An 18,471-nucleotide genomic window follows, 5' to 3' on the forward strand; every position below is an offset into this window, starting at 1 on the left:
ACACAGCTCTTCAAATATATTTTTTGGCACCAAGTGCCTACTAAATAGGCTTAAATTAAAAACTAAATAAGGATACAGTCTCTATCAAATATAGCCTGAGGTACTGATGCCTAAATACTAGGATCACAGTATTTGTGTTCCCAAGGATGCCTTTCTATTGCTTTGCTTCTTTCCCCCTTTCCAAATTAGCTAATGCTGCCTTAACAGGATATCTATTTCACTTGTTCCAGCCTTTTTGATCCAATGTATTGAATAGCAGAATAGGTGAGTTACAAGAGGATATTTTGACTTCAAACAACAGAAATAAAATACTCTATAATTGAAAAAAAAAAGAGGCAATCTTTCAGGCACATGTGGATCCAGGAGTTCACATGTTTTAACCAGGTCCCTCTCTCTCTTCCCCACCCCTTCTTCTCTCTGCCTTTTCTCCTCTCTGGTATCTCTCATTAAGGGATTAAAATATTTCCCTGTTTATGTGGGAGCTTCTGGCACAGCTGCGGGCTTATACACTCGCAGCTCCAGGGCTGGCTGGAAGGGGCGGGCGCATCACAGCATAAGGTTGCACAAGGTGTGCACTTATATAGCAGGGCATCACATCTATGAGTGACGGATGATCACATTGTATACAGGGGTAGCTTCACATAGTTTTTACATCACTTTTCTTGAAGATGGCAGTAAAATGGTATATTTTTACAAAATCAAATAGTGTAACATTGTCCAAAAGATATACATAAAGCATTTAGAGGAAGGAGGCTCCTTTTTCTTTTAACTCCAGCACGGATTGTCTATTGGACAGTGGTAACCCTATGTCATCACCCTCGTTACTCCAGCAGAAGTCCAGGGATTAGCCCTGCATAACTCTTGTTAGCCTCTATTCCCTTCCGTGAACACTGTAGCCAGAAGGTTTTTTTCCTCCTCAAACCTTAAGCATTGAAACCTGGAGGAGGGGCATGTCTGAAAAGAAAATGATGGACTGGACTCTCCCTAGAAGGAAGATAAATGGGTGGTCAACAAGAAAAAATATAAAATCCTCTGTACCAGGAAATGTTTGAAGTGTTTTTGGGTATCAAAAAACGGGTGCCCTACACATAAAGCAACAAAGGATATTGGTCTAAAAAGAACACCATGGCCAAAGGTGCATGGCCTATTTCAACAGAGGATTTGAAAGTTAAAAGTTAACCTGTAATGTCATCATTTTACAGATGGGCAAAGTAAAACTCAGGCACAGGAACAGAAGTGCCAAGGTCATACAGGTGGTTGGTGGAAGAGACAACCAACTTCCCAACTTCTGACTTTTTAGGTGTGTGTGTGTGTGTGTGTGTTGTTTTGTTTATGTGCAAGGACATTTTTCTTTAGTACACTAACATTACAACAGAAAGTATAGTCTTGTTTTGGTTTCCTCTGCGCCCTCAATTCTGTATAAGACAGTTTCGCTGCACTCCAACAGAAAGGCTCAGCAAGAGTAGAGACCTCCATAAGCAGTACACGTGGGCACCAAGGGCAGATACATTGCCCTTCCTTGTGTAGGAACTAGGGCCACTTGTTGCTTTAATGGGCCAAGTTTGGGCTGGACCTGCAGGAGGGGACACCTTTGAAAAACAGCTTCCTAACTGCACTACAACCTGCTCTGGCATCCTGATTCCACTCCCCAAGCCCCCCAAATCTTCAGCCAGAAAAAAAAAAAAAGAAGAATGGATCACTGGATCACTGGATCGATGGGGAGATTTCTGTCTGCTCCTCCTACTGCCACCTCTTTCTTGCTATTTCCTGCCCGAAGAAACCTGACATCAGCCCAAAAGCATCTCTGGAAATGGGTAGGAGGGAGCCTTACACCTGTCAGCGCCAGAGAAGAAAGTGCGCTCTGCAGAGTTCTCAGTTGTTCCATCTCTTGCGATGAAAGGAAGAAAAGGAGCGAATCCGCCACAGATTTACTGGAGACCAGGGTTACTTCATCCGGCTCCGGCCACAGTAACCCCTGAAGACCAAAGATGCATTTCCATTCCCAGCATTTCTTGTTGGCGTCTTTCCCTACAGGCTAGCCCAGTGCCTGGCCCCGGAGAAGTCTCTGCGTAAAGGTTCTTTAGGTCATAAATCAGGCTCCTGTGTGTATGTGTGTTTTTCTTAGGAAAAACTGGCACAGACGAATTAGCAGTAGAGACTGGGGTCTCCCTACTACCCTTCATGCTTGGCGGCATCACCTTCGACTACCTCGCATTCTCCCGGCGCTCACAGCCCCGGCTCCGGACCTCAGGGTTGGAAGCAGTCAGCCCCAGCTAGAACCGCCCTGTCCGGGGCTGATGCCACCCTGTGCCTAGAATGTGCGTGTGGGTGCAGGCGGGCGAGCGAGCGGCTGCTACAGTGAGACCGAAGCAGGAGCTCAGCCTTCGCCTGCGACCTGCAATCCCCAGATTCCCTGGGGACCTCGAAACTCCCAATCAGAGGTACTCCCCCCCACAGCCGCCCACCCATTCCCTCCCCCCTTACCTCAGCACGCAGCCCCTCCCTGCGTGATGATGCAAAACCGTGGGGAGGGTGGGCGCTGGGAAGGGTGGGGAGAGCCTGAGAGCGAGCGAGGGTGGGAGGGAGTGGGCGGAGGAGGAGAGGGAGCCGAACGCGCATTTAAAGCGATAGCCATCCTCGCTCTCTCCCCAGTGCTGGGCTGTTGGAGAGCTCGAGCTGCAAGCCACCGAGCGCGAGCTCGAGCGCGGCGCGCTGGCCGGGGAACCCAAGAGCGCACGGCGCCCCAAGCTGGCAGGCGCCGCGGGACCCCCCCCCACCCTCGCCGGCTGCCCTTCCCCGGGCGCCCCTACCCTCCTCGCCCGCAGGAGACCCTGGGCTTTCCCGGAGGAGCTCACCCCAAGGGGCCAGGACTCCGGCGAGCCCGCCACCGTCCCCTCGAGTGCCGCCGCCACCACCGCAGCCGCGGGAGCAGCATGGTCCAGCTGGGGAAGCTGCTCCGCGCCCTGACTTTGATGAAGTTTCCCTGCTGCGTGCTGGAGGTGCTTCTGTGCGCGCTGGCGGCGGCGGCTCGCGGCCAGGAGATGTACGCCCCGCACTCCATTCGGATCGAGGGGGACGTCACCCTCGGGGGGCTGTTTCCGGTGCACGCGAAGGGTCCCAGCGGAGTGCCCTGCGGCGACATCAAGAGGGAGAACGGGATCCACAGGCTGGAAGCGATGCTCTACGCCCTGGACCAGATCAACAGCGATCCCAACCTGCTGCCCAACGTGACGCTGGGAGCGCGGATCCTGGACACTTGTTCCAGGGACACTTATGCGCTCGAACAGTCGCTCACTTTCGTCCAGGCGCTCATCCAGAAGGACACCTCCGAAGTGCGCTGCACCAACGGCGAGCCTCCGGTTTTTGTCAATCCCGAGAAAGTAGTTGGAGTGATTGGGGCTTCGGGGAGTTCGGTCTCCATCATGGTAGCCAACATCCTGAGGCTTTTCCAGGTAGGGGGGCGCTCCCTCCGGGGCAGAGCGCGCCGTAGCTCCCCGCGCTCTTTATCCTGAAGGCTGGCTTGGACTCCAGGGGCGCGGGGTCTGGTCAGCCTTCGGTCATTTCCACCCTGGAGATCCTGCCGAGTCCCTCCCACCTCACCCGAGGAGGTACTTTCCCTGCTTGATTCATTTCCCTTCCATCTCTCCCCTGTCCGCCCTCCACTCCATTCGGCTTGACATTCTGGATTTATGGCCCCATTGACAAGAAACAGTCTCCGAAAAACAAAGCGATGATTTAAATGGGTTTTCATTAGAGTGAAATATGGTTCCAAAACAGGCTTGTAAAAGTGCCGGGCTCCTGTGAGAGCCACTTAGGCGCAAGGAATATGGAAGATGAGAAGACGCCTAGAAACTAGGCATTTCTCAACTCCCCAGCTTCCCTGCCCCAAGCCGCCCGACAAGCTGCAGCTGCCTTGGAAAATTTCGAGAAGAGCTTAGGGAGGCAGTTCTTAAACCGAAGGCTAGGTCTTCACCTACATTTGGACGTGAATTGCCCATTTCTCTCGGGTTGGATTTCCCGACCTGTAACCTGTCTCTGCGAGGGCATGGGGCGGAAGGCGTGGGGACTGTCCTCAAGCGGGGAGAAGCCACCGGCAGACGTGCCCCCAGGTGATTTGCTCTGGGCAGTTGTTTGCACCGTCTAAACTGCCTTTGCGATCCGGCCACTGGCAGGAGCCGGGCGATCAGCTTTCTACTCCTGCCAGCTCAGAGCCCGGAGGTGAGCTCATGCTAACTGCGAAACACAGTCGCTTTTTCTGCACCCACCCTGTGCCCATCCTTTCCCACGACCTCCCTAACGCAGCCCCCAACCCCAGTCCTGGGTTTTGAGGACGATTCTCAGAGCCAGACAAGAAGGCGCCTGGAGGGAGGCAGTAGGGTGCGCTGAGCAAGGCCGGGCGGTCCTCTAGCTCCGGGTGCAGGCGGGCAACGGCGGAAGATGCGAGGACGGCGGATCGGGCCCGCTGAGCTGTGGGCGGTGCGGCAGTGCTCTCTCACCGCCTGCTCCCGCAGCCTCGGCCCCACGGCTCCTGTGCCGCCCTGGGGTATAGATGGATGGCTTCTGGATGAAGAAATTGAGTTTCAGGGTCTGCGTGACTATGGGTTCTCTTGTTTCTCTGTCTTTCTTCCTGTGTGTCTCTCTCCTTGTGTCTCTTTCTCCCTGCTTTTTTTTTTTTCTTTGTCTCTCTGTTTTTATGTTCTCCCTTTCAACTTCTGCCTCTCTTTCCCTTCTCTACCCCTATCTCCAAGTTGTTTGTTCATCTCTGTCTTGAAGTGATCCTTTCCTAATGCACAGCTCTCTCCCTGCCTGGTAGGACCCAAGCTCAGTTAGTCCCTTCTCCAGATGTTCTGGCTGACCCTTATGCTCCCCGTAGCTAAAAAGTTGGCTCCCTCTCAAGTGCCTTTCCTGAAGCATGTTGGGTTTCTGGAGGGGACTCCTTGTGAGATTCAAGCTGTCACTACATCAGCACCCAGGGGTATGAAGTTTGTGTTTGTGCCAGAAGGAGGGGTGCCTGTCTAAAGCTGCAGCCTGGTATGGCCCCTCTGAGCCTCTGAGCATCCCTAGCACCTGTTGAGTATGCCACCTCTAGATGTTTGCAAGGCCAAAAGTGCTTCTGGGCAGCCTTCACTTTGAGGTAATGCTTTCAGGAAGAGCCTGGGTTGTTGTAAGCAAAACCCAGAAGCACTTCCTTTACCTCTGAGCTTAAACTAGAGAACCTGAGGAGGCAGCGCTGCAGGGAAGATGAGGCCAGAGGTCACCTGAGAACCACAGGGGCAACTCACAGTATTTTTACTGAAGCTCTGGGGGTTGAAGGCACATTTGCTGTTTGACATTTTTAAAATTATTTTGGTGCCTTCACTTGGAGCTTGGGAGCTTGCAGATGGGCCTGCCTGTCGAAAAAAGAGTGAAATCTTAAAGTCAAGAGAGAGCTTGCCGACTAGGCTGAAGGATTATGTTTGCTGAAAAAGATTCCAGGGGGAGCTGATTCCTTCTCTGGTGTGTGGATCTGAGGCACTTGCAAGAAAAGAGAACGCTTGCCTTATGCTTAGTTCCCCCGTTCCCTGGGCTGGGAAGGAAAGGAACTGAATGCCAGCATTAGCAGTGTGCGTTGGGACCAAAACCATTCAGAGAAAACACTGTCATTTTCCTCTAATTTGCAAATTGCAGCTATTCATGTTGGAATGAACAGCTGAGGGAAAAGAGCCCCCAGTTTTCACCTGCATTTATTGAGAAGAGGCTGGTAGTAGGAGGGATGCACCAACTTGTAGCTTGTGCTGCAAGCTGGATATAAGCTTGGTGTGAGCATCCTGGTTAACCACTGCCCATGTTCAAATATACAGAGATAGATTCCAACAATCTCTTCCAGTAGCCTTATTTTTGCGTGTGATCTTAGAAGCTCCTGGCATGTAAGTCCAGTCCCCAGTTTCCCAGCCTCTGTAAACCTGCAAAATGAATAGAGAGAATAGTGGAACACAGACCCATTGTTCAAAGACACAGTCACTTTAGGGAAAGAGGAAAAGAACGGGTAGGTGAATCTTCTCTGGGATTGCAGGGTTCAGCTCAATGAAGACTGTCCTGTATAAAAGAAACTCCTCTAAATGGTTGAATTCTTAGCTCTCCAGAGATTTGAGTTTTCTTTTCCCCAGTCCCTGTGGGTTGCTGTGGGGAATGTGCCAAACCTATCATTTGAGATAAAAATTTATGGTGAGGTAAGCTTCTAGGCTGGGGGAAGGAAGACTTAGTGACTGAAATGGGGGATGCTAAGCACTGGGGGGCAGGAAGGAACAAGGAGCTAGTAATGGATGTAACAAATGCTGCAGCTGCCGGCAAAGCCTGGATTGAAGTTCCTTCCTAAAAATGAGGACCCGGGCAAGAATGACCACTCAGATGTAAACAGTGTCTCTGACTGGGAATTCTCATCTGCCTGCCGGTGGGCCAGAGCTGAGCAAGTCCTTTCTCTCCTCTGTATGCACGCTGAATTGGTTAGTAAGTGACATGTCAGAGGACAGGAATCATATTCAGTGGATCTTTCAAATCCAGGAGTTTGAGGCTAATGAAATTAGTGTGTGGCCAGGGCTCTGCCAACTAGAAGTAAGTCACTGCAGCCACCCTGCAATGCATTTTCAGCCTGAAGGGAGCATCAGGGAGGAATTTCGGGAGATTTGTTTCTGAGCCTGTACAAAATAATACTCTCCTAATGCTAAGAAAGATTAAATGTAAATTAATATTGACTACGAGTAACATATTTAAAAAATAATCGCCGAGTGGGGGATGGCTTAAAGTGGAGAGATTATATAATATGGTGTCCAAAGAATAAATCTCCTCTGACCACTGTTTCATGGGCTATAAGTAAGATCTATTACAATGGAAAGTAATGGGAACGTTTTTATTCAAGGCTTCTCTGCTATTGACTTGAGAGCAAACACTCTGAGAGTATAAATTACTCTTGCTATGTGCTGACTCTGAATGAACAATATTTCATGTGTAGTGACATGGTCTAAGCTATAGACTTGGAATTGAATGGCATCTGTTTCAATTGTTTTGTTCTCTCGAGAGCAACTAATAGAAAAAAGTGGTCAATTTGACCCTTGTGGGAGCGTGTTGCAAATCTAAACCTGTGTCCCTCATACCATAAATGAAATACATCTGTAAATTTGTAAGTGTTTTCCTTCTGTTCATTGATGCTTGAGTATAATCTCAAACTTTGGGAGCAACATTTTATACCTAAGTACTTGGTTTTCTTCCTTTCTTCTTTCTCTTTCTCCTCTCTCTCTCTCTCTCTCTCTTTCTCCATCTCATGTAATTGGATAGAACTGGGCACCTAGGATGATGTGGTGTTACTATAGTGGGATTTTTTTTTTAAAAAAAAACAACTCTAACTTACCCTTTTAAAAATTTCATAAATACAGGTGTCAGTGTCATTTGGAATAGTCTCTATAACAATTTCTGTCTCCACATTTACTGTGTTTCAGCAAATTTACCTAACAGATGGTGAGTGGGCAATTTTTAAAGGGGCATTTTTTAAAAGAGCGGAGAGGGAAGGAATAGAGACAGGCACATACTATATTTGAAGTTACCTCCACGTGTATTTTATGTATGTATACCCATACAATTAAGAAGTCTTGGATGTTTTAACTTCAAGAATAATTCAGATAATGGATTACTTGAGTATCATAAACATTTAGGGTTTAACAGATTTGTTACATATAGACGTTGTATCATGGATTTAAAAGACCATAGCCAGCGGGCAGCGGCGGGCGGAGCGACCGAGGGGCGGCGCGGGCTGGGCGGCTGGTGCGGGGGTCCGTGCTTCTTCGCGGTGGAGGGCTGGGGTTCGCCGGAGACGCCAGGTTGCTCCGCGTTGCCAGGTTACCGAGCGCGTGCCCCGCGCCCGCTCTTCCGCCCGGGCCGCCCTCGGCGCCGCCTGAGCCGCGGTGCGGGCTGCGCGGGGCGCCGCTTCCGCGGAAGCCTGGGTCGGGCGCTGCGTGCGGGACTCTCGTCGCTCGTGGACGGGGCGCGAGCGCGCGGGGGACGTAGGACGCCGACCTGGGCCTCCCCGGCGCTCCGGCTCCGCTCAGGGCGCCCGCTCAGGGGCCTCCGGCGCGAGGCCCCCTATGTGGTCAAGATGGCGGCGCCCCGGCGGGCCGCGCCGAGGTGAGCTGGAGCCGGGCACGGAGAGGGGCGAGTCTGCCACGCCCAGGACTTGGACCCCGGGCTGGTCTCCCGTCTCCCGGGGAGCGGCGGGTGAGTGGGCGCGGCCGCGCGTAGGTCCCTCTCGTGGGGTGGTCAGCTCTCCGCGCGTCCGCAGACTTCTGTCGTCTGATAGTCAGATCTGGGGTGGCCCAGGTTGGAGGCGAGGGTGCTTGATTGGGGAAACCTGAGGGGTTTAAGGACTCTATTGGGATCGTTTCAGACCCCAGCAAGAAGCTGAGCAAGTTTCCTCCTGACTCTCTTCCCGGCTAAGTTTTCTCCCTTCTCTGAAGGCGCCAGCTTTTCTGAATCACCTTGTTACCCGGGGGGATACAGTTGGTGGTTCTGACCGTGGAACGTAGGACCCGGCGCGGGGAAGCCTGAGCTGGTTCTAGTTACTTTGTTTGCAAAGCACTTGTCTTGTCTTTGGAATCTTTGTGTATGTAACCAACGTTGGGAAGAGCCAGCGTTTTCTCCTCCAAAACACTGCGAGGGGTAACTTTATACGTAAGAAACAAGTGGGCGTTCACATCCATCTCTTTTCCAACCACTGAGTTTTGGTTGTGTTTCCTTTCTTTAAGTTTGTCTCGTTCTGAAGTGATAACAAAACAAACAAACAAAGACCATAGCCAATTACACAAAGTATACTCTAGTCTCAGTCCTGCCATTAGTTAGCTTAAGTCATTTAATTTTTCTAGGCCTCATTTTTCTCATGTGATGTTTTTTCTTTGAAAAAGTAAAGTTTCTAGAAGTCTCTAATCTCTGTGTCATAGTTCAGCTTGGAGAAAACCTGTTCTTATCCAAACTCCATGACATTGTATTTCCAGCTCCAACTTTGGACTTTGAGTGAGTTGGGGGCAACTTTTTAAGGATATTTTCACACAGCTTTTTTAGTTAATATCAGTCTAGCTGACTTGTCATACTCAGACTTTCTCCCATATTCTTTTACCAGTGTGTTCCTTAGTCATATATATAAAGACTGTTGTGGGAAAAATGACCTCCTGGGTCAGCTTACTGCATGGTCATCGACACAGGGCAGGGAGTAAAATTCTGTGGGTTTTACAGAAGCAGATACAGGTTTCATTATCCATGTCCTCTCCCCTTTCATCTTACGAAAACAGCAGGCTTTTCTTGGAGAACTGCCAGATAATGCCATCCTGCCTCCTCACGGGCCCCGGGGATGAGTCGCCCAGGGACTGAACTCCAGTAAAGCAGGTGATTGGCTCATGGGTAGGCATCTGACCTCGGCTAAGTCTATCAGACTCCTCCCCAGGACTTTTGTCTCAGAGAAAAATGGAAGAATTGTCTTTTCTCTCTGGAATTTCTAAGCTGGGGAGATATGACTCTGGGTCTCCCAGTGACCATCCAGCACAAGAAGAGACTTTCTGTAAAATAAAGTCTTGCAGAGGTAAGCAGGGCTGAGCGATGGAGAGAGAGAGCTGGAACCCTGCTGATACTCTGGAACTTCCAGATCCACCTGTATCTGAATATGGCTGCATCCCTGAATTTCTAGTACTTGTTTGTTGAGGTTGTTGTTGTTGTTTGGTTTTTGTTTTTAAATTTCCTTTGACTATTTTGAATTTGTTTTCAGTAATGTGCATTTGAAAGCATCATAGCTAAAAGAGCTAATTTCCTACATTAATGTCAGGTTTGCTGACTGGCATTCCTTAAGTGAAAAATCATATCCGCTATTTTCTTTAAATAAAATCCTTCTAGCTCAGGTCTGAGATATTCAAAAATCTGCCTTCTACCCCCCCTCTTTCCAACATTTACTATATCACCTTGAAGCATTTGTGACCACATCTTTCCCATCTAGACGCAGTTGAGAGAGAGAGCAAATACTTCTGATATAAACTGCAACCTCTACGCCTCCTACCTGGAAGCTTTAGAACATACTTGATTCTTGTCATTAAAGCAAATCTTTTGTTGTTGTCTCCAGGGCACAGAAGCATTTTCATGGCATAATGGAGTACAAAGTACATTAAGCCTAACTCCACTTCTCACCCTCTTTTACTTGAAATAGGCAGAAAAGAACAATCTCAAACACATTTTCCCAACAAATAAAATACATATACGATTATGTTTAGAAGACGTTTATGCAACATATAGTTAGACTGATTAATTAATGGACCTTTCGCCAATTGGCACAGTAAATATATATGTTCAATGTGCTTAATTAAAAAGAAGACAATAACATATTTTTACAGGTTAATTATCTGAGAAGAGTATTGTGCCAGCACACTTGATACGACAGTATTTCATGTTTGACAGGTAATCTTCTTTCAATTTTATTTACTGCTAAATGTTTCTTGGATCAAGCTATTAAATTATAAGGTCAAAAGTAAAATGATATGAAATTACAATGATAAAGGGACACATATCCCACTTTATGAGAATAGAAGTTCTAATTTCTTTTCAATACTACTAGTAGTGACCACAGTACTAATTTGAGCCCTTACTATGAGCCACTGTGCCCATATACATTTAGTTCTTACAGTAGTTCTGCAAAGGGCATATAATAATCCACACTGTAAAGCTGAAGAAAGTGCTTCTCATAGCTGAAAGTCACATAGCTGGTGAGTGGCAAAGTCTAGATTCAAACTTAAGTCGTCTGACAATGCCCAGGTTGTTGACCACTATGTACACTGCTCAGTTGTTGCACCAATAAAGAAGTGCTTGAAATAATTATAGATTTGCCTACCCTGAAACTGCAGTGATTTAAAGACATCAAAGTTGCCAGTTGCTTAACCACATCTACTTACAGTAAGAAATTACATTTTATTTCATTTCTAAAACAAGATTAATTCTGCAGGCCCATCGAAACTCGAGCACACAAATCCTACCTGCAAATGAAAGATGCTTGTTTTCCATTATTCAACAGATGGCCCTGTACAGAGGCAATAAATATATAGTAGAATTTTCATTCAAATAAATGAGAAGAGAGGTTTCTTCTTGTCCTGATTCAGTGCCCATCATTATGGATTATGATGGCTCTTCCCAAACTTTACTTCAGTCACTCCACTCTTTCTACAAAACTCCAGTAATGGAATCCATCATTCAGATATATGTGCAAAGCGAAAGGACTGTATTAATACAGTTGCTGAAAGTCACGTTGATAGAGCACAGGAAATACATCCTAATAAATGCAACATTAATGTTTGTGTGGGCCTTGGAGTGAGGGGTAGAAGAATTTTCAGTTTAATGGAACATTTTGCCTCTTGCTATGAAAGTGTGGCTTAATAGTCTTGTAATTGGTCATTTACAGAATCCTCCATCTCTGGGTTTCATGCTTTCTTTACTCTGCAGCTGTTGATTCCTTCTCTTGTTCTGGATGGAGGATAGCAACGAAGCCACTTCAAAGGTCTCAGCCTGCCTTTTTGTGTTATTGTTTAGATGAAGATATTTCCATTTATTAAAGCACACTATTTAAACATTTTTATCATGTTTCAAACTTGACTGTGTTCTGAAGGTATGAGCACAGGCAGACATAATGGGGGATGTTTTCCAGGAGAGAACATACCCTTATCAAAGGAATTATCAGAATTTTCATGTATGGATTGAGAATCAAATTCTGGAGTTAGATCTGAATTTAAATTCATACTCACAACTTATTACCAGTCTCATCTTGATCAAACGGTTACCACACTTCTCATCAATTTCCTTATCTTTGAAAGCGGAATAAGAGAAGTATGCCTGGTGGAGTTACACATAAAGCTCATCTGATAGAATATTCATAAGGATTTTGCACAAAATATACATGGAAATATTTTAGCACCGAGTTTAGCATGCGATTCGTCTTCAATACATTTAAGAGCTATTATTTTATTATTATTATGCTATCATTAAATATCACTATTACTTAAATGTCATTATTGCTAAAATTGCTGTAAAACTACCGCAATAACCCATGATGAATTCCCCTCTTCTGTTTCCTTTGTTTAAATGGAAAATATGTATATAAATCTAGACAGAGAACACTTTAGTGATCCTATTCAGTGGAGTGAGAATTTCCATGGCACTGATTAAAACAAATCCTGAATTACATGGACCTAAGATAGCAGAGAGGGGCTTCCCTGGTGGCGCAGTGGTTGAGAGTTTGTGAGCTGATCTGGGAAGATCCCACATGCTGCGGAGCGGCTGGGCCTGTGAGCCATGGCTGCTGAGCCTGCGCGTCCGGAGCCTGTGCTCTGCAACGGGAGAGGCCGCAACAGTGAGAGGCCTGCGTACCGCAAAGAAAAAAAAAAAAAAAAAAGATAGCAGAGCGGCTAAGAGATTTGAAGTTAGACATCCCCAAGTGTGAATTCTACTGTGACCCTCTTCTAGCTCTAGAACCTTGAAGAAGTTGCTTAAACTTTCTGAGCTTTACTACTAGTTTCCTCATCTGTATCTTTTTCAGGACTGTTTATCAAGCATCTTCCTGTTCTCTATGCTTGGACGTATCAATGAATAAATTAGACAAGAGCCTTTGCCTGCGTGCTCCTTCTTGCATGCTTTCTCCCTCCTTACACTCTCGTGTGGAAACGGATGTTATAAATAAATTCTATGCTTTGTCACAGGTTGATGGGCGCTACGGGATAAGGAAAAGGATGTGAAGCTCACTGAAGAGGCTTGGGTTGGGAGTGCTGGAGGAGTGTACAGGTAGGTTCTGATTTTAAATAGGGTAGTCAGGGTGGATTTTATAAGTTGACATTTGAGCAAAGACTTGAAGTGAGGGAGTTGTCAGAATGTATGATGGGGAGACCACTCCCTGGGAGCAAGAATAACCAGTCCCAAAACTCTAAGGCAGAAATATGCCGGGCAGCTTGGAGGAATATCAAGGAGGCCACCCTGGCTGACTTAGCCAGTGGGGAGGAAGAGACAGCAGGAGGGCTGGAGGTCGGATATGTGATGGGATGGATTGGGTAAGTCCTGGGAGGCCATCACATGCATTGTGTCTTTTACTCTAAATGTAGGCAGCCAGGGGCAGGATTTTAGCCAAGGTGTGGCATGAACTGTCTCTTGTTTGAAAAGCGTAACTCTATCTGTGGCCTTGAGGATGTGGGGAGAGAGTGGAGTCAGGGAGAATCTCGGGAGGTGGCTACAGGATCCTCGAGGTCTATGTTGGTGGCCTGCACCAGGCTGCTAGCGGCTGGTAATTCTCAGAAGTGGCACATTGGGAAGGTTGTGACAGCATTTCGTGGTAGATTGAATGCAAGAATGGAAAGGAAGAGGGGGTCAAGGGTGAATTCGAGATTTAGGGCCTGGGGAACTGGAAAGGTGTGGTTACTGTCACCTAAGATGGAAAAAGTTTGGGGTAGAGCATGTTTGGGGGATTAAAGACCAGTTTTGGAGGTATAAGATTTGAGATGTTTTCGTGACGTCCAAGTAGAGATGCTGAGTACACAGTTGGATACACAAGTCTGCAGTTCTGAAGAAAGGTCTAAACTAGAGATACACTTTAATACAATGGAGATATTAAGAATAATTACATGGAAGCGCTATTTTAAAGATAAAATGAAGTAATGCAATTAGCACTCTGTCTTCTCAAAACATTTAATAACTGTTAGCTAAAATAATTACCTGAAATGAAAAAATACCTATAGTTTGTTTTGTTGTTTGCAGTAAAAGTGAATAAAATGTCACAATTATTTTAATAGTATTTGTGACACAGTAGTTTTAGTTAAGACACCATGACTACAAACATTTACAGTAAACCTTTCAGTCTCCTACTTTTCACTCTGATAGGGTACTTGGAACCATATTTTGTAAGGTTTAAGTTAGTTGTCATAGGGTACCTCTTTAATTAGAAGTAATTCTGAACTGTCTAGTTCCATGCAGTTTTATATACATATATGTATAATTATTATTTTATGATTTATCAAATTCAGTTGAAAATTTGCATCAGTGATATACATTAGAATTTAAGCATTTACCCAGGTATTCAAGGAAAAAAATGTACTTGTCTTGTAATTTCCATAGGGGTACTTACTTTCACATCTTCCCTTCACTTTGCAATTGAAAACATGGCAGGGGAAATATTATCTTACTGGTCTTTGAGTTTCCCTTAGCTATCTGCAAGTCCTTAAACAGCCTTTGTGGCTTAACCAGAATTCTCTTCCATCTTCATTCCGCTAACAGATATTGGTCTAAGCATGTACTTATACTAAAAAATGCATGACCACGTTGTCTCTACACATCTATAATTTTATGATAACACTATCATTATGTAAGCTGTACTTTAATTGTAATTATAACAGATTTTATGCCAACACACATCCATTTCTAGTGTTCATCTGGTGTTCAAGGGGAGAGCAGCATGTCGTAAATTTTATCAAAATATAACATCTGAAGAATAGAACAGAGGGTAATTGTGTAATTCTGTATTCACTCTAATTAAGTTCAGTGGAGTTGGCATAATAGAATTAAGATGAAAAAAAAAAAAGACATCGAGGTACCATGGCTCCCTCTCCTAACACACCCTTTTCGTATCCGAGAGCAGAGACTCAGCACCTTTCTGTACAGAAATGGAGACAGGAAGAGGCCAGAGGATGAATGACAGGCACGAATGAGGTGGAACTTTGAAGAGCAACATGGAAATGAAATACTTCTTTTGTATTTGGTAGGTGGGGAAAATGTACCAGCGTGTATGCCTACTGGGACCACGTTTTCCAGAACAGTTAAGCCCAGTGTCAACTATGCTGTCCCACCTTCCTCGTAAGTAGGAACATACTGTTACTTGAATCTTTGCTTCCTGTTTCTTGATACCTGGTTGAGAAGATTATCACAGGAACTGCATCTTGTTAGCAAATACACTGTTTTGAAATGATTGACACTCACTGAAGAGTGGCAACTCCAAGCTTGCTCTCTCTTGATCTTGGACTATTTAAGTCTGGAGTGCAGGAGTGGGTTATGGGGAAAGACCATTGGAATTCTTATGTCTTCAGCATAATGGTTATAGCATAATGGTTAGGAGTGTAGGTGCTGGTTCAAATCTCTGCTTTCCACTTGCTAACCATATGAGCTTGGGCAATTTACCTGATTACCTGAACCTCAATACTCCTGCCTATAAAATGATGTTAATAATATTTCATCCCCATAGACTTGTTTTCAATGTTAACATGAAGTCACTTACGCCAAGCACTTAATACAATGCCTAGAGCATAGTAAAGTCTATTATTATTACTATTACTACTACTACTACTATTATTATTATTACTGTCACGATGCCAGGTGCTATTTTTCCTATGCCTTATTCCATTATCTTCTGCCCTGTCCCCCCATTTCTGTCTTGTTTCTGTACAAGGGTAGGTTTGTCACAGAGCATTTTCTTTCCCTAGTGTCTGACTCTTAGTCATCAAGGTGACTGGTCCACGACCTGGCATTCATTGCTGCTCATTGAAGCAACCCATTTTGAGAAGGGGAGTTGGATATTGATGCCAAGTTGGGTCAAGGAGAGAGAATTTTCTCTCTTCTGCACTCAGCTAAGTGAAATATTCAGGCCTCAGCAGGAGAATCAGGCAAAGGGCAACATGCTTAATTTCATACCTTAGTGATTAAGAACAAGTCAGACAGGCTGGATTTGAACTCATTTCCATCATGTACTGACAACAGGATCTTAGGTGCTTTTGTAACCCGTCTGAGGCTCAGTCAACATCTGAAAGAGACGAATAACATTATCAGGACCTAGCATATAGCCTCGTTGTAATAAGTGAGTAAATCCTTTTAAAACGTTCAGCACGTTGTTTGGCATATAAACACTTAATAAAATTTAGCTTCTTTGACTACTACCGCTGCTAATATTATTAAGTAGCTGAGCAGATCCGAGGCCCATTTTTTTCTTAGATTGCACATAATCATTTGGACAACCAGCTCACATTGATCAACCGTTGCTTATATATAAACCCCCATGAACCCAAAGGTGCTTTAACTCTCTCCCAGTCAGAGCCTGTTCTGGGGGCAGAAGCAGCACCGGCACTACCCCCGTCATCTTTGCCTTTATTGTCACTACACTCGCCTGCCGTACTGAGCACTTTCTGTTTGCCAGGCGCCAAATTTAGCCCTGCGTATGCACTATATCATGTAGTTCTCACACTCAGGTGGGAGAATTATCATCATCCCCAGTTTTCAGATAAAGACGCCGAGGTGTTGGAAAGGTAAGAAACTTGACCCACAGCAAGAGATGGAGCCGGAGTATTCAAACCCTTCTCTCTGACCTCAAGAACCCTTAAATATTAGCATACTACTACATGACATCCTGGTAAGAAAATCTGCTTCCAGCCACTCTGGTGAGAGTAGAAATGATTCTCAGTCCCCACATTCCTCTATTGCCCATGCCACCCTAGCCTCAGGACTAGGGGGGAAAGGAAGTGATCTCTTCAAAGAGCAGCCAAAGGGAACCTACTCCCTTCTGCCTTTTCGTAATCAGCTAACCAATATTTTATTTCCTTCTTAAGAGTCCCCACATGTTCCTTTTGGTACTTAGCTTGGCCTTTTAGAATTCTGACATTCTGTACGTGACTCATCCACTGTATTTCACGTTAATTTATTGAGGTCAAGTATAGGGTCTTACTCATCCTGAAGTCCAGTTATCCCCTGTCGCATCTAACTCCGTTCTTTTCTTCTCGTAGGACATCTGCAGGTATTTATTTGAATTTTGTTGAATTGTTCTCATCAACAGTACATTAGAAGTTATACAGAAAGTGCCTTCTTATAAGGAAAACCATCTAAATAGATTTCTAGCTCTTTACTTTTTATAGCACTATTGTAGAGATTATAGATCTCCAGGTAATATTTTTTAGATTGAGTTCTTCATATCATCTTATTTTTACATATAATGATAAATCTGAATTTTCTCTATCAAACCTCCGAGACTTCACTGGCTTGTAACTTAGCTTGTTGATTATGTGTTGTTGACTTTTCCATTTACAATGATATTTGATCCTGGTAAGGATGGGGCTGGGTGGGAAGGTACATCTTAGGGCCATAAATTGGTTTTGTAGAGAACTAACATAAAGATCTAAAGTCTCATCATATTTCTGCAGAACTCATGAATCATTTTATTATAATTCCATTCATTCAGGGAGTATAAAACCATTTTCAAATTGTTATTCCTAATTTGTTCATCTTCTCTTCCTTAGTCTTAGTGAGAAGAGAGCAGGCTGAATGGAAGAAAGTCATTATGACCACTGGGGCCACTAAGGTAGGCATCAGTCCCAGAGTTTTGTTTTCATCTCTCCGCTATTAATATTGGCTAATGTCTTGAGTGCTTACTTGGTGCAAATTACTTAGCCGACCATGGCAAATGGGTTGTGTCATTTCATCCCCTGATAGTCATACAATTAATGTATGTATTATTATGATATCCCATAATGCATACATGGAACAGAGCCTCAGAAGTAGTTATTTGCTCACGAAAATATGGTAGATGTGGAATTTGGACTCAGGTCTGATAGACTCCTAAATCACTCCTAGTGATTTTTACCACTAAATTAAAGTTGTATACCTCTGGAGAGTAGAAAGTTTCTAAAATTTCCTCAGCTCTAACGTTTTATAATTAAATTTTTGTCTGATGGCAAGCTTAACAGTTAAGATGGGTAGGAAGGAATGCCAGCCGTTGAATGGAATTTCCCTCAAATAAGCCTGTTTTATGACACCAGTTCACTCATTCATTCACTCAGCATGTATTGAATGTTTGCTCTGTGCAAAGGCATTTTAGGCATCACAGTGGAGTGAGCGCCCCTTCCATAGACTCTCCTGTAGCACTCAGAGAAGTCTTGGACTGGTTTGCCTGTTATGGAATGGGGCTTGGTGATAGAAGCCTGGTTTGTCCTCCACTGATAAAACTAAGACATACTCATATTAGTTTATAGGCGTCTTGAAGCCGTGGGATAGTAACACACATGAATCTTACCATTTTTGCCTGGGATTAATGATATAAAGGCTTTGGATTTGGGTATGGAAAATGGGTGCAATTATGGGCGTGTTGGTTCTACATATATATGGACATCACGTGTCATCAGCCTGCAGCTACCTGCCATTCCTCACTACTCCTTCTTTTCACAAACCAAACAAGTACCTTCTTATCTCTCCTGTGGATAAGCTCTTGACAGTGGCACTAGGGCCTCCCTCAATAAGTACATCATTGGCTAAACCAGTGGTTTCTCAGATATGCTCATTGAACAACCCTTAAGGTGGATTGACATTCCACTGCCTAGAATAGAATATGGTGTTCTTTAGGAATCGGGGGGAAAAAATAGGCCACCAGATGTACTTTCTTTAATTTAAATTGTATATCTATCTATC

General features: G+C 45.0%; 2 protein-coding genes across 4 annotated transcripts in view; both read left to right on the forward strand.

Moving 5' to 3' along the window:
- The first annotated feature begins 2,848 nt into the window (after positions 1-2,848).
- LOC309958285 (metabotropic glutamate receptor 7-like) lies at positions 2,849-17,390 on the forward strand. 3 transcript variants are annotated; one of them, XR_014326014.1, is made up of 4 exons: positions 2,849-3,452; positions 12,747-12,828; positions 14,669-14,788; positions 17,307-17,390. XR_014326014.1 is itself a non-coding variant. In XM_082834028.1 (3 exons), exons 1-2 carry the CDS (start codon positions 2,934-2,936, stop codon positions 12,780-12,782), a joined length of 555 nt encoding a protein of 184 aa, XP_082690154.1. In that variant the 5' UTR covers positions 2,849-2,933; the 3' UTR covers positions 12,783-12,828; positions 14,664-14,818. The 3 variants fall into 3 exon arrangements, 2 of the variants coding, with proteins under 2 accessions (XP_082690154.1, XP_082690153.1); XM_082834028.1 differs by lacking the exon at positions 17,307-17,390 and having other exon boundaries at positions 14,664-14,818; XM_082834027.1 differs by lacking the exon at positions 17,307-17,390 and having other exon boundaries at positions 14,669-14,818.
- The window catches only part of LOC309958283 (UDP-N-acetylglucosamine--peptide N-acetylglucosaminyltransferase 110 kDa subunit-like), a 267,922-nt gene continuing 264,255 nt past the window's right edge, over positions 14,805-18,471 (forward strand). Inside the window, exon 1 of the mRNA XM_082834025.1 lies at positions 14,805-14,883. The gene's annotated coding sequence lies outside the window, so the exon portion shown is untranslated. The remainder of the gene's footprint in view (positions 14,884-18,471) is intronic.

This window comes from Leucopleurus acutus (genome assembly GCF_964270905.1).
Source record: "Leucopleurus acutus genome assembly, chromosome: 2".
Classification (NCBI taxonomy): Eukaryota; Metazoa; Chordata; class Mammalia; order Artiodactyla; family Delphinidae; genus Leucopleurus; species Leucopleurus acutus.